This window comes from Bacillus rossius, chromosome 1 (genome assembly GCF_032445375.1).
Source record: "Bacillus rossius redtenbacheri isolate Brsri chromosome 1, Brsri_v3, whole genome shotgun sequence".
Lineage (NCBI taxonomy): Eukaryota > Metazoa > Arthropoda > Insecta > Phasmatodea > Bacillidae > Bacillus > Bacillus rossius.
This window is the reverse complement of record NC_086330.1, coordinates 215,912,898-215,938,275: the sequence shown is the minus strand read 5'-3', so window position 1 is coordinate 215,938,275 and position 25,378 is coordinate 215,912,898. Positions and strand designations below refer to the sequence as shown.

General features: G+C 37.3%; 1 protein-coding gene across 5 annotated transcripts in view; it reads left to right on the top strand.

Annotated features, from left to right (window-relative positions):
• LOC134527283 (MAPK regulated corepressor interacting protein 2-like) overlaps positions 1 to 23,503 on the top strand; it is an 82,876-nt gene extending 59,373 nt beyond the window's left edge. For 2 of the 5 annotated variants that reach the window (XR_010074142.1, XM_063359820.1), the window contains exon 6: positions 984 to 1,037. Coding sequence is in view for 2 of the 5 variants with exons in the window: in XM_063359822.1 (XP_063215892.1) it covers positions 981 to 1,037; positions 20,415 to 20,485 (128 nt within the window). In the remaining 3 variants the exon portion in view is untranslated. Of the gene's footprint in view, positions 1 to 980; positions 1,038 to 20,414 lie in introns of those variants that run through there. The other 3 variants (XM_063359822.1, XM_063359823.1, XM_063359821.1) reach the window with 3 other exon arrangements.
• Positions 23,504 to 25,378: the final 1,875 nt, after the last annotated feature.

Genomic DNA, 25,378 nt, shown 5'->3' with positions numbered 1-25,378 from the left:
TCAGTATCACGCTGTCAGTTCATTAAACTGATTTTCTAGTTTGTAGCTTGAGAGTTTTGGGTCTGTAGAATCTATGAGATTGTGCTCAATTTTTATATTATTCCAACTTGGATAATATATGCTTATATTTATTCATATGTTTAAGCATATTGAACACACATGTGTAATGATGTTCTTAATTTTCAGTTGAATCCGTGAATCCACAGTGTGTGTAGACATGGATACATATATATTTGCTCTTCCTTAACCTTAAAGAGACAGTGTCGTAGTAAGACGTCTGCTGGAATCCATGTATGTTTCCTGGGCTAGCTATTTTAACTTTGGTTTTGCTGGTTTTCTCAAAATCACTCTTACCATACAGCATAACCAGTTACTTTCTCCATTTCCATTATCTTTTCTCTTACTGCACCATCTCTAGTGACTTTGATGTCAACTGATGTAATACTTAAATTTAAAAAAATCCTCAATGTTGGAATGAAGTTTTATATCATCACTCTTGTAGTTCCTCTTATATAATATTTGTTATTATGGTCGTACTGATCTAATTTTCTCATACGATATGATTATTATTAACCTGATACATGATCCAATCAAGACTGTGGTGAATAAAGAAGTATACACGAGGAAATTGTATTCATTACCTGAATTAAAGTATGCATTTATTGTGTTGCATTTTGGTTTACTGTGGTATCCAAAATGCAGCTACAATTGACTGAATGCACACTCTGTAGCTATGTCTAGTTGCATTGCACACAGCTCTCTGACGTGGCAGTTTGGTACTGGCTACGCTTGTGTCATGAGCTGGAAGTTATTGATAGCATAATTCCACTAATTTTTATGTTCAAGCAATGAAGTTTTGTTTTTGGTAATCATGATTTTTTTTTTTGTAGAATGTATTTACCGATGATGCATAACGTGCAATATTATCATTCCTTGGTACATCATACACTGTGAATTAATTTAATTAATTTTTTTTTCAGCAGCTCGTCCAACGGTTGTTTATTATAATGATGGAGAATGCAACAGCCTTCTGCAAGGTAACTAATTATGCATTACTATTATTATACATCTTCTATTTAAGTAGAGTTCTAAGCTTGTCTCAAACTCTTATATTCTTTGGGTCCTCAGTGGCCACTCATGCATGTGGATGGTTGGTTCCAGTTCTTCGTCCATGACTCATATTGATTCATGAGCAGGGAGTTGGTGCCAAGTGGTTTGTGTCTCACTGCAATGTAGGTGTCTCAGAGCACCTTATTGTGATGCTAAACCTACTATGTATCTCCATTCTGTGCTCTTTGTATTTTCTAACCAACAAACAACATCAAATTCAAAGAAATATTCTGCAAATAAGAGTTGATTTTTAATTTTTTTTTAGTTCTGGACCTTTTCATAAATAAAAGCATTAGTGTTTTGAAATACCTGTTTTTTCATTTGATTTCTTATGAGATGGGCATTTGAAAAACTCTGCTTTATTTTTTCTTTCAGTTAGTAAGAAGTATAGGTACCTCACTGGGTTCCATAGTGAGTTGTCAGAACACATTGTGCTAGATTGTTGTATTAGGTTTTAAGTTAATTTATTGGGTTTATGTGGAGAATTATTTTCAAGTATTTAGGTTATCATAAATAGACAGAATATTTTACATAATAATTATTTATGAAAACAATGTTTTTTTGAGCATTTTTCATAAATAAATTTTGTGCAGTTAAGTGAAAATAAGAATTAAGGTTTAATGTTTAGACTCCATGTCATTAGAGACAATGATTGGTAATATGCGGATGAGCCTTGACAGTAGAATGGGTGGGGAGACAGGAGCGCCCTGAGAAACCCACTGGCTTGTTCAAGTCCCATCATGTTTTGCGTTTGTCAAGAATTGTGGTTGACCCAGCTGGGATTCGAACAAAGATTGCCTTGGTAGAGTAAATGATTGACCACTTAACCACTGTGCACTGCTCTTTTTAACTTTGGTCTTCATTCTGGAGGTTATGGATTTGCATCCCAGTTCATCTGTGCTGATGACAGTTTTCTACGGCTGTAGTAAAATTGTGGGATGGCTCTTTTCAGTCATGGCCTTTTCAAATATTCCTATGTTGTGTCCGTCTCAAATGGCCTTCAGGGTGTCTACAAGTCACGAAAGTCCCAAAAGTAACGAAAAAGTAACGAATTTTTATGCGAGGTCACGAAGTCACTAAAAAGTCACGGAATTCGATACAAGCTCACGAAATTTTTTTCTATTGACGTATTTTCACGTGTATTTATTGGACACTAAGTGACTGTGTAATTGGCACAGCCATATTTTTCTTTCTTTAGTATGGTTTGGCCTGCGATAGAAGAACAAAGTGCTGAAATAAGATACCATGAAACGCAGTGGTGAAATTGAATGCTATGTCAAGCTGATTGTCGTGCTATGTTCGTTTTCGTTGTTTCGTTTTTTAGGACACAGGCCGTACGAGTCTAGCATTGGCTTTGCCTGACGTATGAAAGTCTCGTATTTGTACGAGGATTCAGAGGTTTTCAAACCATAGATGTTACAGTATACTAGTACGTACAACTTGTTACGATAACGATGCTTTCCGCCTCCGCGTCCATATAAGTATAGTAAAAAATCATTATAACATGTCCTTTTAAATTTTGGTGGTCATTGGTAGTTTTTAGGCATAAATGTTATGCCTAATGTGTAATTTTTTTTTGTAAAAGGGTCAATTAGTTTAGTCAATAGTACAAAGTAAAACAAATCAGAAAAAAATGTTGCCATTTATGTCAGTTAAAGTCATTGAAAAGGTCACTAAAAAGTCACTAAAATTGATTTTGTCACTTCTGTAGACACCCTGGCCTTGCTTTGGACGACATGTCACGTCCCTCCGGAATATTTCTAGAGGTCAATGTACAACCATCTTTTAAACAACTTTAACACTTAACCTTCAAAATTGCATGCAGACTGCTAATTTTACTCACAGTTTTCATGGAAGCCATGTTTATAGCCTCCTATGCAAAATTTTAACTATTCTAGTGATTAATTTTTTTTTTAATTGGTGGGTGAAGTATAAGTTAGATAATAGCCAATAGTTTTGTTTGAACTTTTTGTATAAGAAAATAACATGTTTAGCAATTGTAACAGTCTAGACAGTACCGGGCTGACAACATTCAGCTACTGTTATGTAAATAAAAATCTTTAAATATTTTTCTGGTTCTAATATATATAAATGTTAAAGATTCATCAAATATTACTATCTGTGATTTATGAAAGAAATAAACTCTCTCAGAAATGTTTACAGATTTTAACTTTTTTTTCTCGGATTGAAAATTCACATAACATAGTGGCGGCCTGCTTCAGACCAAGAAACTTTACGTGACAAAAACCAAGTCTGCAGAAAACTCAACTTCACTGGCTCAAACAAAACAATTCATCTTTTGGAAATAACATTTACTGAATGGTTGATATTCCTGTTCTAGACTTTAATAAATCCCAATAATTGCTTGTAACTCTGGTAAAAATGGTAGAAAGACTATTGGCGAAACCACCAAATATCAAAAAAGCTCTTCTGGAGCCAATGCTGCCATCTGAGATGGAATATTCTAATTAAAACTAATGTTCAAAAAATGTCCAACAGCGTGGTCTGGACCACAGGCATGAATATTACCTGCAACAATTTCATATATTAATTAGTGAGCTCCCATTCAAACTGTTACTGTTACTGTTGACTTCCAAGTGTTAATTAATAATAGATACCAACAAGTTCACTTCCTCTCTCGAGGGAAGTGAAATTGTGAGTTAATCACAAAGGATCTTTAATAATTTCAAACAAAAACAACACACTTTACAATATAAAAACTTGAATATTGAACACAACTCATGTAAAACATGAGCCCTTGTTCCAATACTGCTTTTATTATTATACTGAAGTAATTTACAGAAATATTGCACCATCTTGCTACCAGATAAAGAACAATAGCAAATGATACCTAAATAACCAACTTAACCAACAAACAAAAATTTATTAAAAACAGCCTTCAGTGGTTTCACAGAGTAAAATAAAGTAAATGATCATAAATACTTAATAATATAAGTTTTTAAAAAAATATGTTCTCGGTAGTAACTAGGTTTTTCCCGAAAAACCAGGAACATGTTTTTCCAAAAATGTTGAGTGGAAAATTACTTTTTTCCATTTCCCATTTTTATTCCTATTGTATACATGTGCATGTTGTTATGATTCAACTAGAAGATGATCTCAATTCTTGACTATTCTAAGACAGGATGATAGGGGGCTCAAGACTAAGAATGAAAGACAATTCAATAAAGAGACTTGATTTACTGTCACGTACTATTACAGTGTTAGCTGTCTCCTAATTCCGACATTGGTCAGGGAGCCTCGCTACCACACCTCGGCAGGTTCCTTACCCACGCTGTGCTGCGTCGCGCTCGCGGCAGGTTCTCGGCCGAGGACCAAAGCGCTCCGTGGTTCCGATGTCACGACTTCAGCCGTCCAGTCGCCGGTGACCAGAAGAAGCCCCTTCTCGACGGTGGCTGTCGTTTTTATCCTTCTGTCCGCGCCGCGTTGATGTTCCGTGTTGTCCCCTTTTCTCTCGCAGCGGCGGTCGGCCTTCGGCGACCCGCGCCGCTGTTTCGCTGGCGGTGTTGAAATTGCTGACACCTCGTGTTTGACTGAGGGCACACCTCGTGTTTGACTGAGGGCGAGCCTCGAAGCCGCTTGCCAGAGTGCTCAGAGCGAGTCATAACACTCTCTCCCTGGTTGAATTAAGAGGCTGTCCTCAGCCTAGTTCAAGAGGACACTGGTAACTGTATCTTGAAGCGGGAATCCAGGTGTCTTGATGCATTGGCCGCGGACCCGATCTTCCTGTAGGTGCCTCCACGCTCGGAGCGCCGCGTGTCCTTTCTTCTCTCGCGGTCGGTTACGCTGATCGACTCGCTGTCCTGACATGGTGTGACAGCGAGACTTTCTATAGTTGTTATAACTTTTCTATTTTGTACTCTGATTTGTGATTACATTGATTCTTTACAACCGACATTACATAACACAACACAATTTAATATAAGCAACATGTTAACAACTTGATACATGTTAGTTGTAGTATAACTATATCAATACAATTTATATGAACATATTCTTACTATATGTATTGTAACTAGATTTTTTTTTTCTTTTTCCGTGGTATCTCAATATTTATTTGTCTTTATTTTATAAATACATCACCTTACATTCGTTTACAATCAAATTAGTCTTCAAAATAACCCACTCATGCATAATTAAGGCTTTCAATTATGTGATATTTTAAAGTCCTTTTTTTTTCTTCTTAGAGACTTGCATTTTATTAGTTAAGCTTTTAGTACTTTTTAATTAATTTTATTTACAATATATATCTTTAATTCGTATACACATACATATGTAATATGTCTTTATCTTATATCTAATTAATAACATTTCCTTACTATCTATAGCATATGCCATCCTTCTATTTATAAGCTATAAGTTATAATTTATTGTATTAACTATTAATAATATCATAATTTATTTTATTCAAATACTCCTTATATCCTATATCTCAGTAAATTATTTACATGGACACTTATCTACAAGATTTATACCATTATTTTATTGTACTGACGTCGTTCCAAGTGCTCCCTTCGCTCGCACAGGTCGTTATGTTCCCTCGTCGCCTCACTAGGGTGGGGGGGGTAGTTCGCGGCTTGAGGAGTCCTGCTGCGCTTGGGACGTTTTTGCGGGAAGCGGGCTCCGGGTGACGCGCAGCGATGCGGAATGCAGGCAGTCGAGCTTCAGACCTGGACCAGGCAAGTTGTGTGTCGCGCCCGCAAGTGAACAGTTCCGCCGGGAACTGAGCAGCTCTACCCTCACCGGACCACCACCTCTACCGATCCAGCTCCCTGCCAGCCACGTGGCGACGTCACGACCCCGAGAATCTCCGCTCTACCTGTGAACTGGCCCACAGGGTCTAAACTTAGGCTAGTTGGCGCCCTCAGCAGCGGCAACATCGTAGCAGGGACCGGTAGGGCGACAGTACAAAAACGGGTCGACCCTTAACTCTTGTCCACTGTAGCGCTACATAACGTAAACTTCCGGGAGTGAAAATTGGTACCATGGTGAGGGAATTTTATAGGATAAGGTTGATATTAACTATTTTACCTGCACCTATATAGGTGTTTTTTTTTTCCATAGAGACTTGTACCTTGGCTGCTTGTTTCCTAGAAGGTTGGAACGGGTTTGCGGCTTTGTCGTATCCTTATACTTACTCTTATTTTTTTCTCTCTCTATTTTTTGCGGTGTCTATTGGTTGCGGAGATGTAATTACAGTTAGGCTTAACGTCTAATTTCTTCCCTTAATTAATATTTTTAATACTTGTGCTTTGCTACATAAACGTTTGTATCATGGAACAAGTCTTGTTCTCCCATTCGTCTATTACCTTGCTATCACTAGATGGTGAAAATGGAATTTTATATAGCAAGGGAATCGATTCCTCATATGTAATTACGCCTTTTTTTCTTTTCTTTTTTTTTCTCCAGCCAATACACACCCGCATGTGTACGACAGCTAGGCATATTGTTACTGATGACACTGACTGCAAACATGCTGAGTATTAATAGATGCCAAATTCCCTGAAAGAACTCCATGATTGGCTCCTCCCCCTGTAATACAAAACATGCCATTAGGTTCATACATGCTGTATCAGTATCCTATATATTTTTCTTGCCTTACTGTCTTATTGTTATTGATATTCTTATTACTAGGCCGTGCCTTATCACTCTGATAGCATTACGAACTGTTGGTTTATGTATGCTCGCTTTAAATGACGTGTTGACTCCGTGTCGTTGAACATTTTATTACCTTTCTTCATTCTCAACACTACTGTCGCTGGCCCCAACACCTTGACAACCTGGAAAGGACCTATGTATTTAAATGATAATGACTTATGCCGAGCTTTACGTCTAAGCCAAACGGAATCACCTTCCTTGTTTGTATTTACTTTAAATTTCTTATTAAAATTGGTTTCCTGTGTTTTTTGACTGTGCATGATATTTATTTTTGCCTGCTCTCTATCACTACGTAAGTGTTTTTCCCAATCTACCGGCCGACGTGGAAATTTCCCAAGCACAGCGTGTGATGGTTGCATGGCCTCAACCCCGTGTACAAGGAAAAAGGGTGTGTATTTACTGCTGGAATTTACTGTCGTGTTATAGTTAAAAATTATGTATTGGAGATATTCATCCCATCCGCGGGGGTCTTCAGCTGCCCATATTGTCAGTTGTTCTCCAATTACACGGTTAATAGATTCCACCAATCCATTACAACAGGGATTGAAACTTGTTGTCTGGAACTTCTTGATCTGCAGTTTTTGTAAAAGTTTTGTTACTAACTCGTTATTAAATGACGTTCCTCTGTCCGTCAGCAGCCTGTCTGGAATCCAAAACGTAGAATAACGTCCTTGATAAATTTTGCACAGGTCTCGGCGTCCATTCTTGGTACTGCCTTAGCAACTACAAATCTTGACGCATATTCTGTCATATTAAGAATATATTTGTTGCCATTCCTGGTACAAGTAAGTGGACCTTTAGCATCCAGTGCCCACTGTTTAAATATTGGTAGCGGTTCAATTGGTTGCAATTGACCCGATGGTTTTTCACACCCTTGTTTAGCTCTTTGACATATTTCACATGATTTGACATAATTTGTTACGTCCTTACTCATTGTATCCCAATAATATGCCTGGCGTATTTTTGCAATTGTCTTAAATATGCCGAAATGGCTGCCTCCTAAAAGTGCATCATGGTGGGCTTGTATAATTTCCCGTTGAAAATTTTTAGGGACTAGTGTCAGATGAATTTCTCCTCCCAGTGTATTTAATTTATAATATATTTCCCCATTATTTTTCATTCCATAACGTCGAGCTAATTAGATGTATTTTCCCTCCGCATGTTCCGGGTCTGTAAGGGCTACTTTTAATTTTTGAATATGAGGGTCTTCGCTATATTCTCCTTGGAAGGGTGATGTGTTTACAATGTCGTTCACTGAAAACAGTGATTCTTCATCTCGTTCAGTACCTATATCGTACCTGGAGTTTAACACTACTGTTTCAAATACTTATTTATTATGTTTGTTATGTTTGAGTAGCACTATTGTTTGAGTAGGCATTTTAGTTTTGAATGTTTTCTCTTGACCTGTTTCTATATCAATTATCTTAATATTTATCTGATAAATTTCCACGGCTGCGTGTAATATAGGCTCACTTAATACCTCGTCCTTACTCATGTTTATTAGTAGAATTTTTTCTTTGTTCAATATAGGGCTACCCAGATTTTCGTAAACGGTTTTGTAATCATTCCAGTTTTTGTGGATGTGTTTAGCAATGGTTGTTTGTATCTCACTTTCCTTATTTTCTTCCGGAAATATTGCGTCAGCAAGAGAGTGAAAAATTGAATTACCTCGAGCGTGACATGCTTTTACTATATATTCCTTGTTTCCTACGCGCTTATTTATGTATTGCTCATCTGTCGTCGGTACACGTGATAGAGCGTCTGGAATTTTATTGTTCGCACCTTTCACTATTTTTGCTTCGAAGTCGAACTCAGCAACTGATGTGGCAAATTTTTGTATTCGCGTATTGTGTTCCGCCATGCTTCTTAAGTATCTCAGGCTAGCATGGTCTGTCTCAATAATAAAATGTCTGCCATATAAATATTGCTTAAACAGATGGCAGAAATATTTTATAGTGCCTAATTTTCGTTCTGTTGTTGACCAGCGAGTTTCATTGGATATCAGTTTCCTTGATGCATAAGCTATAATTTGATGGTTTCCGCGTTCATCCTTTTGCATTAAGATTGCACCTATTGCCGTTTGGGATGCGTCACATGCTAAAATTGTTCCTCTGTTTTCAACAAATTTTTCTAATAGTGGTACTTCCGAGACTGCCTGTTTTAACTGTTGGAAAGCAGTTTGCTGTTTTACCCCCAAATGGAGGTTCGTTTGTTTTTTTGTAAGCTCTATTAATGGTTCTGCCACTGTTGCGTAGTTTTTGATATATCTCCTTAAGTATGAAGTCATGCCCAGAAATGACCGTAACTGCTTAATGTTTTTTGGTTGTGTCATACGGTTTATAGCTTCCACCTTGTCTGTATCTGGTTTTATTCCATTCGGTGTTATACAATGTCCCAATATTTTTATTTCATCCTGTGCAAATTTGCACTTTGCAGGGTTGACTTTTACGTGAAACTGCCGTAGCCTGTAAATTTTGTAGATGTTCCTCGAATGAGTCTCCCATTACAAAAATGTTGTCGGCGTATGCTATCACAGAGTGCCACCTCAGTGGTCCTAATAAAATATCTATAAACTCTTGAAAATAACCTGGTGAGTTTGAAAGTCCCATTGGCCTTCTATTGTAGTGGTATAACCCTATTTTGTCAATAGTGAAGGCTAACTTATGTCTGTCTTCCTTCCTTACGGGTATAGCGTAAAATCCTGAAAATAGGTCCAGTGATGTTATGTATCGCGAGTTCTGTAACGTCTGTAATATATCGTCCATTCGTGGTGAAGGATATGACATTCTCTTGACGTAGTTATTTAAGAGACGAAAGTCTGTTAAGAAGCGTATTCCTCCGTTCTTCTTCTGTATCACCAGTGATGGAGCTGCGTACGCACTGTCCGACCTCTCGATAATTCCGGCTGCCTCCATTTGCTGCACCTGTGCCATTAAAGCTTCTCTAACTTTTGGCGCGATTCTGTATGGTCTTGTGTAGATCGGTTTGTCTGTTGTCAGTTCGACTTTTATTTGATAATTTTTAGTTTCTGTTATATCTTGTATTTTGAATGCAAAGCGATCTTCGTTTTCTTTAATAAGTCGTCGTAACTTTGCTTGTTCCTGCTGAGATTACTTTTTATTTATTCCTTCATATGGCTACTTCGCTTGTTCGTCCTGCATTTCTTCTATTTTACGAGTAAATTCTTGAATCGAACCTGCATATGTTTGGAAGTTTTCATTTATCATTTCTAATTGAATCATTTTCTGGGATTTTGCTGTTTCCATGACAATTATGCCTTCTTTCATAAATGGGACCACGTTGTACTTTTGTAGAAAGTCACACCCAAGTATTATATCTAAACTTAAATGTTCGATTACCAGGAATGTATGTGTATATGAATATCCTTGTATACTAAATTTTAAGTTCACCTGGTGTGTCGGAGTCGGGAGTAATTCTGTGACTCCCACAAGTGTGATTTTTTCTTTCAATGGTTCTAGTGGTTGGTTGGTGACGATAGTAGACGCAATGCAACTGCGCATACTTCCTGTGTCTATTAATGCAATTCTAGTGGCCTCTCCTATCTTGACAGCGACCTTGTGCGTTCTTCGTGTCTTGTTATTTTTTTCCCGCATGTGGTCAGCTGATTCTCTTCCTTTCTCGTCACGACCTTGTTTGTCAGCTACGTCGCCTCCCTGCTTACTCTGCATTTGTAGCGGCACACGCGCGCCTGCTGTCGCCGCGTCATCAAGTTTGCTGCGATACTTCCTGTGTGTATTGTTCTCTCTCCACGGCAAGTCGGGTTGTTTCTTTTGCAAACCAAACTTACGTTGAAATTCCTTGAACCTTTCTGACACATTAGTGTGCCATGCAAAATCTTGATTGGTAAATAATGGACATTTATCTAAATGATGTCCTGTGTAAAATGTATCTCGGAATTTGTTTGGTCCTTTTACCTGTGCGACTTTCTTAAATCTGTCGTTCTCTGTTACATTTATTCCGTCTTGTTGTTCTGTGTCTTGGTTATAATTTCCCGTTTGCTCTTGACCATTAATTTCTTGACCTTCCTTATCCTTTGACTTTTTCCTAGTTGCACGTTCACAGTGTTGTTTCTCTTGTGCTATTGAAGTTCTTGAAATTTTTATTTCACACCTTGGCTCTTCGTATTCTGTTCTTTTAGGCGTCTTTTTAATAATTGCTCTATATTGGTTTCTATACAGCGAGATGTATTTATTATCAGGCGTATCATTTCGCTTGCTAACTTCGGCGTAACTGCTTTTTATTCTTGATTGATTTCCGTTTATTTTTTTTCTGCTTCGGGAGTGCGGGAATCACTGTTTCACTCCCTGCAATATTCGTTTTTTGAATGTTGCTCATGCTCCTATCATCTTCATTGTTATTCTTCCATTGTCTGTTTTCGTACTGTCTTCGTTCATTGAACGTTCTCCCATTCAAACCTTCATTTCTCTTTTCAGTTCTTCGTATATTCTCAGCTTTGTCATAATTCGCACGCTGCTCTCTTCTATGACTCTCGCTGTTATTTTGGCTCGGCGACTGCCTGTAATGTGTCTGTCGCATAAAGTGTTGAGCATGCTGACACTGTGTGCAACTATTACTAAGAGCATACTGTGGAGGTTTGCTTCTATATCCCGATCTATTGTTTATAAATGTCCTGTCCCTGTATCTTACTTCCCTTGGCCTGTCCTGTGGTTTTCTTGTTTTTTCGTGGGTGTCTTGTTGCTGTATGTTGTGTTTTGTGCTAGCTTTGTTGATTGTTAGACTACGTATTTCTTCTTTTAAATTACTTATTTCCTTTTCTAATGATTCTGTATTAAGTGTTGTGTTTTCGATGTTGGCTTTGTATCTACTATTTCCTATTTCTATTTTTCTCAAGGATGATTTCATGTCATCTAACGTATGGATATTTTGCAAGATCAACTTGTCCACGACAGATGGTAAAAGTGACTTCCACAAAATGTCCAAAATCTCTTCGTCCTTCATATCTGCCTTATAGCGTTTTGCTAGGTACACTATATTTTCGACATGCAAGAGACTGCTCTCGTCTGTCTGTTGTCTTCGAGAAAGCAATTCTTGACTGCTTCTATAAATTTTGTCTGGCGGCTTAAACAAGGCTTTTAATCTTTCGACCGTCTGTTGCCACGTCCTGAGTGAGTCTTGTGCTATCTGTAAATTTTCATATGCCCTCTTGGCTGTACCTCGTAAATATAGTCCTAACCACTGTAGTCGGTCCTGGTCTGTCCATCTGTTGATTTCTCCAATTGTATTGTAATTGTGTAGGAACTCTTCTATATCTTCGAACGCTTTGCCTTCGAATGTACCTATAGGTATTTGAGACTCTAGGAAAACTTTAATTGGTTGCTGTGCCATGTTATTATCGTATGTGTGTGTATCCATGTGTGTGTCCTTTATGTCTACAGCGATCCTACCGTTGTCTTCCCCAGTTGACTTTCCTGAATCTATCTGGTTAAGAACGTCGTCATACTCTATGTCAGTGTTCTGTGTTGGTTCTACTCCTTGTGAAACAAGTTTACTGAGGAATGCTCCAGTGATACGTCTCCCTGTGTGATCCAACTGTTGTACCAACTCTGGATTAGTGGTAACAAGCTGCTGTGTTCGTGCGACTAACGAGTTAAAATCCTGTGTGGCATTTATGTTTGTATCCTGACTCAGCCGTACTTGCGAGGCGCTAGCCTTGGAGCCGGGGCTTGCTGACAGTGTTTCAAACAATCGTTTGGCTGCACTTTTAATAGGTCGTGGTCCCTCGTCATTCGCCATATATTAACATTACTAACAAATTACACTCTTAATACTAGAGTTAGTATAAGCAAGGCAGCATTAAAAGAGGTTAGTTATCATGCAATTTTTATATAAGCACTATGTCTATTTAATAGATGTGATAGGTCTGGCTACACCCGTAAAACAAAATATTACGGAAAAGGGTGGGTGGTGGGGTGATAAACTCGTAGCTCGCAGCAAGAGGTGGGAAACTTAAGGCGCCTCCACCATTGTTATGATTCAACTAGAAGATGATCTCAATTCTTGACTATTCTAAGACAGGATGATAGGGGGCTCAAGACTAAGAATGAAAGACAATTCAATAAAGAGACTTGATTTACTGTCACGTACTATTACAGTGTTAGCTGTCTCCTAATTCCGACATTGGTCAGGGAGCCTCGCTACCACACCTCGGCAGGTTCCTTACCCACGCTGTGCTGCGTCGCGCTCGCGGCAGGTTCTCGGCCGAGGACCAAAGCGCTCCGTGGTTCCGATGTCACGACTTCAGCCGTCCAGTCGCCGGTGACCAGAAGAAGCCCCTTCTCGACGGTGGCTGTAGTTTTTATCCTTCTGTCCGCGCCGCGTTGATGTTCCGTGTTGTCCCCTTTTCTCTCGCAGCGGCGGTCGGCCTTTGGCGACTCGCGTCGCTGTTTCGCTGGCGGTGTTGAAATTGCTGACACCTCGTGTTTGACTGAGGGCGAGCCTCGAAGCCGCTTGCCAGAGTGCTCAGAGCGAGTCATAACAATGTGCTAAACTTGCTGTCAACAAACTATTTTCAAAGAAAGAGTGGCACTCTTAATCGATTCAATGAAGACACAATTGAAAAGTACCGTAGTGGTTCAAACTCTAACTTGTAATGGTTGGTGTAAAATATATTCATAGACATGATCGTAAACAAGCAGTTTACAGTAAAACCTCATTAATACGAATCCGCTTAGTACGAAATTCCCGTTTATGCGAAGTACTTTCACAGTCCCAGAAAATAAGATAGGCTTTCCTATGTTATTCAGTACTTTTAATACGAAATACGGTTAATATGAATTACGAAGTTGTTTTGATCCCTCAAGTAGCTGTTAACGTGTATAAGAAAACTATTAATACGAATTTCACAGCCGAAGTCTAAAGTAAATCACGTCTTCATAACCGCCATGTAAACAAACGTGTCTTCAAAGATATATGTATGTATCCTACAGCGCAAAATGGTCGAAAAACAAGAGGAAAAGTTCAACTCTAGTGGCGATTTTAGTAACTAAACTAGAAAAGATGCCATGTTGTAAACGGAAAACGAAAAGGAAAGTACTCTATACCTTATTAATATTAGTCGTCGGAAGTGTACATACGTAGAAGTTTAAACAATCTATGAAAAAAAGTTCTGATATTTTCCATTGTTCACGCACGTGTGTCTTAACCTCAATTTTGATTGTGTTTTGTTTTGTAATGACTGCGAAACGTAAACGCAACGACCTTACATTGCAAGTTAAAGTTAAAATTATCGAAGAAGTAGACAATGGAGAGAGAACGAAAACTGAAATTGCGAGAGAATTTAACATCCCGCAATCGTCGTTGTTGACAATACTAAAAAATAGTGAAAAGATTTAATCGGCTTTTGCGAGTTCGTGCAAATTATCAATAAGAAAAAGAATGCGAGGCCCAAGACATCAAGAAATGGAAGATACCTTGTTCCAGTGGTTTGAAGAAATGCGTGCAGCAAACTTGCCTATTTCTGGACCTATGATTCAGAAGAAGGCAGACTACCTAGCATTGAGGTTAGGAATTTGAGACTAGTTCAGCAGTGGTTGGCTACAGCGGTGTAAGGATCGCAACAATCTTGTTGGCAAAACTATGTGTGGGGAGTCGGCAACAGTAGATACGACCAAAGTTAAATATTGGATACAGACTGCTCAACCAATACTTGATCAGTACTGGCCTTTGATAAGCTTTGTAATGTGGTAAACAATGCCTATAAGAAAAAAATTGTGCAAACCAGAATTGATGCTTTTTTAAACCAAATGTTTGAATAGAAAATTTGTCATGAATGCAAGTTTATTGAAGTTTGTATTATGATTTATTCTGTAAGTATTGCATTGTGTTTGTTTTCTTCAGTGTTTACAAATTGTTATGCATGTAGTGAAGCCAGCTTATACTACCAACAGTGTATATATTTTTCTTTATGGTTGTAAATATAGGCATTTAAAGTTTAATAAATTTTTTTGTCTTGATATCCCAATACGTAGTATGGTTAATACAAACCCTCGTTATTACAAAGTGCTAAAATTATGGTCCCTTCAGGTTTGTAATAATGAGGTTTGACTGTATTCAGCATTTGAATCATACACCAACTAATGTGAACACAATAGTTGAAATAATGTTTAAATTGATTGATCTATCACCATATTCACACAATAGTAGCTTACTTGATGCATTTATCTATGACACTATAGACATTGCAATTTGCACCTTGAAAGTACAATCAACAAACATAAATGTAAATCTAAGTCCCAGATTTGAGTGAAAATTCATTGTAAATACAGTGGAATTTTGCTAATTTGAAAATCTTCCTAATCCGAACAGTTTATGGTCAAAAATTTCTTTTTTTTTTTTTTTTTTTTTTTTTTTGTATTTTGAAATTATTTAATGTCTTAATGCTACCATCAACATATTTAGTGATTTTGTGCTTGTAAAAAGGCTGTGTTATGTGATAACTTAACATTATTACAGACGTATTTATGTTATGACACAGTTTCAGTAAAGCAATTATTCAGCTGATTCAAAATCACAGTAATTCGAACATTTCACTGTATCAGGGTAGTCACAAACCGGTAAAACTGCGAAAAGTCAGGGAATTTGAAACATGTGAGGGAAAACTTGGAATAGTCAGGGAATATTTTAATGGGTCAGGGAATTTTTTGAGATACGCTTGTTTCAGCATTGTAATGGTTTCTTCAATGACCATTTGTTATAAAAATGTGTTAGCTGTATCATTTTCAAAATTGTGTCTGCATATTTCCATATTCACCTAATGATACATGCAGAATTTATTTTAAAATGTGTGTATAAAAGCATGCTGTGCTGCTTATTCAAAACTTAACAACACTGCAAGGCAATGCTGTATGGCATAAGTTCAATCAAGCTCCAACATTGGTTAACCTGCTGTTGGTTTAATGGCAATATGCATCTTGCATATGGTTTGAAAGCGCATATATTTGAGAAAAAGATGTTGCAAATATTGTTGAGGGTTTGCGGTTTCGATTATCTACGGCGGCTGAAAACCACTAAAATGATTCAAATGGACGAGGAAATGGGAAATCACACGGGAAGAAAGTTGGCATATATGTGACTGGGGGGAAAAAATAAGATTGTGGCAGAAATTTTAATGGCCCTTCACTGCAGAATACAAAGCATCTTCCGTCAGTACAGTAGTCATTTTTTATACAGGACAATTTTTTACCCCTTTTCAACATAAACATTTTATTCACATTTAATCCATAAATAAAATATTTACTGCCTAATATTTACAGTGTACTTAAAGAATTTTTATGAAGTATTGAAACTTTCAATTGTATTCTTGCGGCAAGAATATAGTGCTGAAAAAAACTGTTGTACGTCTATAACAGTACCGAGAATGCTATATTTATTTTTACCAGAAACCTTAAATGCTTTTTATAATTTGGATTGATTATGCAAGTCCGGAAAAAAAAAATTAATAGACAGTTGAACTATGGTTTTAAGGTCTATGTTGAATCAAATATTTTTGGTTATGGTCTAAACATCAGGGATGTGAGGCTTTTCGAATAATTTTAAAGGTGAGCCACTTTTCTGTAAACAAAAAAATACTAATTAAAAACTCCATTGCTTTTTTTTTATATATATACTTCTTGACATGTTTTACAATCATTCTTTAAGAGAGTGTTGTGATGCAAGTGGTGAGGTTAGGTTACATATTACAAATATTATGATATTGGGAAATTTATCTGTTAATTTAGGTTAGCTACATTAAAAATCCTTAAAAATTGTTAAGGACACTACCTATATAATGTAGCTAACTTAAACTAACAATATAGTGTTTTTAATGAAGTTAACCAACAGTTAACACAATTTAACCATCATCCATACTATTAAATGTTTTTAATGAAACTAACCTTACCTAAACACTAACCAACCATTTTACTCTTCTTTAATTTACTTACCATAACCACTCTTTAAATGGTTAATAACTGGTAAACTACTTGTAATGTCATAATGCCCTCGTAGATAATAATTGTAAAACATCTCAGGAAGTAAAAAAAGAAGAATTTGGAATTCTTATTATAATTTTTGCAGAAAAGTGGCTCTTCTTTAGAATTACTCTGTTTTATTTTGGTAACTTAATTGTCTGCTACAATTTATATGGGTTACTTACATAATCTTTAATGTTTTTACTCTCGCTGAGTTTTGTACATGGATAGTAAACAACTAGAAATACATATAGTTATATTGCCCTACCATGATAAAATTAAGTTCAATCTTTGTTGATTCATTTGTCTGTTAAATAATTGCATTAAAAAAAAAAGATGATTAATTTTTAAAAGTGAAGTAGCGATAAAGTGAAATATCAGGGTCAGGGAAAATTATAATCTGGTCAGGGAAAATCTGGAAAATTCAGGGAATTTCATTTGAGAATTTGTATAGCCACCCTGTGTAGGTTTGTAATATTGCTAAATAGGATAGGTATGGTTTGTCATAAATAACTAAAATGAGTTAATCATTGAGTAGAAGTGTAAATATGAGCTAATTTCATCACTGTTTAACCAATTAAGCTTTTGGTTTTAATTATGCTGTCATCATAAAATTCATTAAGATTAGCCTTATTTTGTGGTCCTTGAAAATTCCCTGTCTTTATTGATGTATAATCACTAGATTGGGGCCTACACAATAAAGGTCATTTTTCGTTTAAAATAGTATGGAAATGTTTGAAATTTATTACTTCTGATAATTCCCAATATTGTTCTGTTTTTTGGTGGGACATATTTATTCCACCCCAAAATTTTCCCAAACCGAAATTCCCTATCCCAATAGCTATAGTAAAAAATTGTTATAAATACTCATTGCTAACACACAATACCTAATACCTCTCAAATTTTATTTACAGTATACCAACAATTTAACCAACTATTATTGAATCCAATAAAAAAACCATAGTAATATTTACATACATGTTTTGTAAGTTATGTGGGTAAGGGCTTGGGATGCTAAACAATAAAACATTAAAATTTTACCTGACAAATGTGTCATTGTTAAATTTATGATATAGATGTGCAGAAAAAAATACAGTGTAAACTCTATATAACGACACTTAACGGACTGAGCATTTTTCGGCGTTATAGAGAGTGGTCGTTAAATGGAGAGAAATAGAAGATATCATTTTACTATTCTATAATAATATGTATTTACTAATATAGTACACGTTTTATGAACATTAATATTCATACAAATACAACACTTATTGCATATAGTCTGTTATTTTTTCTTTGTTTTTCCATATTGTAGACACGGTAGAGCTGCTAAATCCAAAGCGTTTTCCAAATTCACTGATCTTTTCTCCCGCCTCTATTGAGCGTATTAATACAACTTTTTCATCAATACACAAAGATTTTCGTTTAATCGCCATGTTTACAGTTCGAAAGTCTGTAAGCAACTGCGATAAAGATAAAGTGTAACAACTTGACAAAAGTCTAGTGACCTAGGTAAACATGTGCAAGATCATCATACAAAAACAAAAGACAACATTTCTTAGAATCTCCGGTACGTCTGTCAAAGTAAACGCGTGCTACATAGATAATACACAACAAAACAGCAAATAAAAGAACGTACACAGCTGCAGTTCTTATCAACTTCGGCAACTTAGAAAGTACTGCCAAATGATTTATAATGCCGTATTGCTGTCGTTAAATAGAGTGAGTGTGACGCTATATAGAGTGTATTATTGTATAGTAAACAAGGTAAACCAACCAAAGTCAAGAAATTTTGACGTTTTAAGGAGTTTGTCGTTAAATTGAGTGACGTTATAAAGAGTTAACACTGTATATATTAAAATGTAAATTAGCTTCATTGAGCCACTGATCTATACCTGACCCTAATGCTGCTTGTACATTACATTATAGGTCTCTTGTTTCGTAGGTCATTTTTCTATCCAGTAAGGTTTATGTTCATTGTCTTGCGTATTACATTGTACATAAAGTTAAGACGGTTATATGTAGTTGCTCCCCTGGTGGTCGGTGATGGTGGTGCCTGGCTTGTTCTCAGGGTGGTGGATCTTGGCCCCTGTGGCTAAGGGAGCAAGGGTTAACTATGTAGATGAAAGAACATGGTTTAGGTGAAGCCTGTTTTAATGTCGAATGAGAATAGCTCTGTTCATGGTGCTACCTTAGTACTTGGCCTGCGATGTTGCTTAAATGACAGCAATGGGGTGCCTAAGTCCTCTCCGGTCGTAATGTGTCATGGCTTTTAAAATGTAAGGGGTGACGGTGGACGCGCTTACAGAAGGCGTGATGCGAAAGTGACGCGTCAGAGCCCGTAACACACTGTAAGTACGGATGCATTTATGACCTGGCGTACGATGAGAGAACTGTGATTAGTAACTAGTTCGGGTTAGTTGAGGTCAGCCTGCGGAGCACGTCGGAATGGTTGGAAGTTAACACAGTTCACGGTGGTTGGGGTGGTAACTGAAGGAGAGTACATTACACTGAAGCACTACATGAAATAGACGAACGGTACCGATCTTAGCGAGAATCTGCGTGCTTAGACTATGGTCCACTGATGGCCTAATGCGGGTAATTTTAAATGGTTCTCGACTTACAGGTATCACCCCAGGAGGGGCCACCGCGTGGTCCTTCAACTGCCAAGAAAACCTAAATATCCCGACCACGTTACTGACGACGATTGAAGTTCCGTTAAAGGACGGTCACTTACACTATGACAGTAGAATTCAATGTCGACCATAATTGGTGCTCTGCGGTGCGTGTGGCGACTTGCCTGCGGGCCAGGTTGATGCAACAGACTTGTGCCCTAGTGGCATGACCCCACCAGGGCCACGCTCTCCGCGCAAACGTGTCGTGGGTGGGGAAAACTCAGGTCGAGCTCTTAGACGTGGGCGCACGGTGAATAAGGTTTATATAAATTGTAATACAAGGTATTGTTATTACATTTTTCGCAATAAAATACTTAGAAAATATATAAAGTTCTGTAAGAAAGCAGTTGGTTGATTGATACAGGTGCTAAAGGTGGGTGTACACACGCACAACACCCGATAGCCGTGTAGGCGGCAGTCGACCAATCGACCGCGAGGTCGTTGATGCTCACTTGCACTATCCCTTACGTGTTTTCTTCGCTCTTGGGGCGTAAAGATAGCAATTGGTAATAACGGCCTAAGCAACCAGAGGGAGCACTGGAGGTGACTTCAGTACTTTCTTACCCCTTTTACATACTACTGTTGTATTTAGTCATCACATTAATTTGTTAGTTACTGTGTATAAGGCTTTTCTATAATTTTACATATAATTCAGCATGTTGATTGTTAATACTGATTAACTTTTCTGTTAATATTTCCAACTTATCTTTCATCAGTCACCATATGCACACCAAGTGTTAATGCAACTAACATTATAGCAATTATCAATTTGTTTACTACTCAAAAAATATTTTAACATAGATTGTTTTCTAGGATTGGTTTTTTTCATTCCTTGGTACATATAGTTGGTTATTGTAGTTATTATATTGTCTGTGTTGTAACAAGAGGTGGGTCTAATCTTCGTGAAGAAGATGTAAAGAAATTTGGCATAACAAAAATTGCAATGATAGTTGTTTTTTTTTTCCAGATTTCAAGCCATTTGACTTGGAGTCATGGTGGGGTAAGAGATTGTTTAACAACATCACAAAGTCAATATAAATTATCTACGGAATAGACTGTGAAAATTCCTACAATCCAGTGTCTACCTTATCATATTTTGCCCAGTTGTCTTTGGACACGACAATAATACCACGCAAGCTGATGTACAAGGTGCCAATATGTGAACAAGCTGCATGTAAGCGTCATCTGTAAGCAAGATGGATACGTAGCCCCATAAATATTCATGTCATGTTTCTGAGTTGCCTTATTGATGTTTTCATGTTAAATGTGTGCAACCACACTTGGTCCATTTTAGTCATTGACAGCTTGAGCATATAGCAATTGATTGAAGTTTTTATATATTTTATTATTCATGGAGTATTTCATTATATGCATTTGATTTAAGAATGCAGTGAAATAGTAGTTAATGTTGCAGGATTGGTGATGTCAAGTTCATGTTCTCAGGACATCATTACGTGGGAATACACTGCACTGAGTATTCCTTTTTAAGCATTCTATATTAGAATACCACAAATAGAAATTGTTTGTAATCTGTTCAGTGTGTAAATAATTGGTGAAAGGAATCCAGCCTTGTCTCATTGTAAGTTTTGGATATCTTCACACGACTGTTGTTATTAATGCCAATTTTTCAGTATGTTGTTAATGTTATGTTTATATTGTTAAGATTATAACAGATTTTAGGACATATAGTAATGTTTTTTCTTAATGGATTGTGATGTATGATTGCATATCTATAGAATAAACATTTTTGGACATTATTTTACTTACATGTGTAGTGGACATGACACAGGCCTATTGAAAAAGATGTTTGGAAATAAATTGACTTATTTCTGTACAGTGTTGAACAGTTGCTGTGTATTCCAGTTTGATATTGCAAAGATAATTCTTTCGCGAGTTTTGGACGGTGAAAATTGTAACAGTTATTTTTCTCGCACAGAAAATTAAAATAAAATAAAAACACACAAAAAAAGCAAAAAGCAAGAATTATGACATATTTTGTAAACGGATGCAAATTTTGTTTTAAATATGAATAAACCTTTCGTATGATATTAATATTTACCACTGGTAGTTCTATTGGCAGCTGCAAGGCTGTTGTTAGCATCTGCGCATGCTGTCACTCTCTTCAAGGATGACATCTCATTTTTAAACTGTATTATCTTCGTTAACAAAAACTAAAATCATGGAAGTAGATACATACAATTCAAGCAAACTGGCTGGACGTGCTTACAGATGTCCTAAAACTAAGGTAAGATTTTGCTGCATAAAAATATTACTAAACAAAAAGTCTAAATAAACGTACATATTTTTCTTAAAAAAAAAAAGCATTAATGAATTTTTTTCTTTACAGACGCTGTTTTGCATTTCAACTGTATAAATTAGAACATTTTAATATTTTAATAAACTAAAAATATATATATATTATTTTTTTGCATAGTTGGTTTATAGTAATTTTCGTACATTTTGAATGCAAAACAAATTGTGATATATTTATAATCTAAAATATGTTACCTTCTATTTCTTTATGTCAAGTGTATTTTAAACACAGCTGTGATAATTTCTCTAAATACGAATAGATTTTCCTTGTTTGTAGCCTCTTAGTTATTGGATAATTGCTTGAAGCGCCTCGTTCTCGAGGGTTAATGTAACCTTGCGTCACTGTCTGCCCGCCCTCTGTCAAGGCGTCCCTCAACTATTTCCTCCGGGCAGTTCTACAAGCCTCTGATAGGTTTATGTGACCATTTTGGTTGTCTATGCTTTTTGCTAACTGCCATGAAATAATGTTTTTAATATTTTCCATTAAAGTTGTGAAAAAATATTTATTGAATAAATTTTAAATGCATAGCCATAATTTTATATGCTCTTAGAATTTCTTGCCTAAAATATTGTGTAAGTTTTGAATATCTCAATTCTGTAAATTTAAAACATTTTTCATTACAATTTGATAGCAATCTGGTGTTTTTTATTTATTCAAATATGTCCTAGTTTTCTTGGTTAAGTATTTTAGTTTCTTGGTATTGCATGACTATGCCAGTTATCACATTTTGTTCCATTATACTGGGTGATCTGTAAGCAGCTGGGGTAATCTTAATTCCATATATTTTTATTTAGTGGTGTTTTTATTATTAGGAATAGTGCCTCTGATGAAAATTTCTTTGAAAGCTTGATGCAACAATTTATTAATTTTCTATAGCAATTAATTTTCATACCATGGTTCTAGATGATTTTAAGTGATGTTTATGGACTGATAATGTATGTTATTATACAATTTCTTTTTGTGGGTGGTTGTGTGTTCTTTTTCCTGTTTCTGTATGATATTTTGTACTTTACATTTCGTGTTTGAGTTTTGATTGATATACTTTTCAAAGTATAGTAAATGTCACTGCTAAAGATTTGTTTAAGTAAACCAATCTGTATTTCATTTTATACAAAGTATGTAATAACAAATGTTGGTTTTTCTGTGGCAGTGCGCTTTTTAATAATGCAGTGTTTGGTTTAAAAATGTATTGCTACTATTTTTAAGAAAAGGTATACTACTGTGCAATATTTGATAGCCTATTTAATATCATACTACAAATTGGAGCTATGTACTAACAGATATTTTAACAACAATATGTTGTCCATCAATTTTAATTGTGATACTTGCAGAAGAAAAGCAAAATTGTGCCGTGTGGATAAAAATTCTTAAGTGATATGTGAACGTGATAGATTTAAAGTTGATCAAAAAAATCTACATATTTTTGTATAACACTGTGTGTTGCACTTTATGATGTGTTTCTGATGGCTCTTGCGCTATGTGCATGGCCAATGGAGACTGCTGGTGCATGGGTAGTCGACTGTAGTGGAACAGTCCGGTCTCTGCTGTAGAGAAGAGGGACAGCATGTACGGTGTGTGACACGTCTCTTTGCAGTGCCGAGATCACTTCACCACAGCAGTTAAAGCGCTGTGTGTGATGAGTTAATAGTCATTTTGTAGTGGACCTGAATTAGCCAAGTTTCATGTAAATACAAACAAGACAGCTATTTTTATGTTTTTGAAATAAAATTTGGCAGCTGGGATATTGATGGTGTTCAGTTTTTGTTCAGTTTTTGTTGTTCAAGTTGTATTAGAAACTGTACACACAACATGCTCTGAAACACAATAGTGGCTAGACAATTCTGGGAGCCATAATATTTGCTCTACCAAACACAAACCTTATGCCTACATCCTATCCCTTAAATACAGTATTGAATTTTCTTGTTGCAAAATAAAGTTACACTGAATTGGACATTGAGACTGTTCTTTCATTGTTTTGTCTTTGGTTTGGGGGGAGGGGGGGGGGGGTTGATCGGTGTACATGTAGACCTTGGGCGCCACCACGTGGATGGACACGTGGACCCGGCTACCGACTCTGTCCTAGGGCCGTGACAATACCCATGTGGAGCTAGGCTCGACTTCCCCCTGCGTGGATACGCTAGAACTCACTGGCCTGCTCTCAGTGACGGGCTTGTTGTGTTACCAGCGAAGACAACTGCTTGTGGGGTCTTGAGGCGTTCTACACACCTCCATCTCTGTACTGGAAAGCTCGTGGTTGAGATTTGAGCACTACGAGTCAGGTGAATATTATTTATGATGACACCTACACTGACAATGCATACAAAAAACAATAAGTAGTACAGCTTTCATGTTGACCAGGACATTGCGTGGACTGGCCCCAAAAGTGCAAGCATGCCGAGTACTACAAAATGCTCCAGGGAGCTTTAATTAGTTACACAGTCTGCAACTGGGGTAGGCCTCAAAGGTTAATTTTAAAAGGTTTAAAATACGATGGCGGATTTTAACGGATCAGTTAAGAGCAATAGTTGAAGTCGATGAGGTGCTGAGATATGACCGACCCTGCACGGCGAACAAGAGATTGGGGCGGGCCATGAGTGTTATGGCCACAGGAATTTCAGAATTTACCATTATTAGATATGACAGAAAATTTAAACATAACTTTTTAACCCTTTAAAAATTACACCATAAGTTAAACTTAAGTATTATAGTTATTTAATATTTAACTACATTATTTAAAAACATTAAGTCTCTACTGCTCAAGTTTGGGTGGGTGCTGCGACCGAACAAATGTACACACACATGATATTATTGTTGATGGGAGGTTTGAAATAGAGGGTGTCGTTGGGTGGAGAGGGGGTCGGCAGCTGCTTGAGACCACATCGGGCTTAGGGAGGGAATAGCCCTGGTCGACATCAATTGCCCCCCCCCCTCCATCTTTCCCATGAAGGAGCCCAATGTGACTGCTACAACATCTTTGACGTCGCGCTCGGTGGCCTCGTGCTGTTGTCGGCTCGTCCCCTGTATTATGCAACACCGGGGCGATGCTGCCACCTGGCATGGACGGAAATTGTTGCAGGGGTGGGTGCCTCGTCCTACGCCGCCCTCCACGCAGCTTGTGTGTTGTCTGTGGAGGGCTACAGTGGCTCTTCGACGGTCATGCAAAGAATGGTATTTGTCAGTGCCAGGTTTAGGGGCCACCGGGGTTCGTCATCATCAGGTGTTTGCGTTAGTGATGGTGCGTCATCCAGTTCCCGGGGTGAGGGAAGGGTGTTTGACGGATTTTCCATCCCGACGGTCTCGTCAAACCTATGGAAAGGCGTCATTTCGTCCTTCCTCCTCTGAAAACAGCTGTCAGTTAAGAGTGCTCTTCTGTCGGGGTCGAAGTAGCTGTCTGTACAGTATCCCTGCCTCCTCGGGTGTTGGCACGCTGGGTTCGTCGCCCGCCTCGTTTGGTTCCTCATCTACCGGGATGGCGTCTCGGTGATACCTTGTGGCTCATCCTGACGGGAGCTTCACTACTATGGCCTACTATGTGGTGCCTTTGGTCCTGATGACTGTCATCGGCCCAATACATTTGAGCGCTAGTCTGGCGCAGTAATACTGTTTTCCTGCCGACA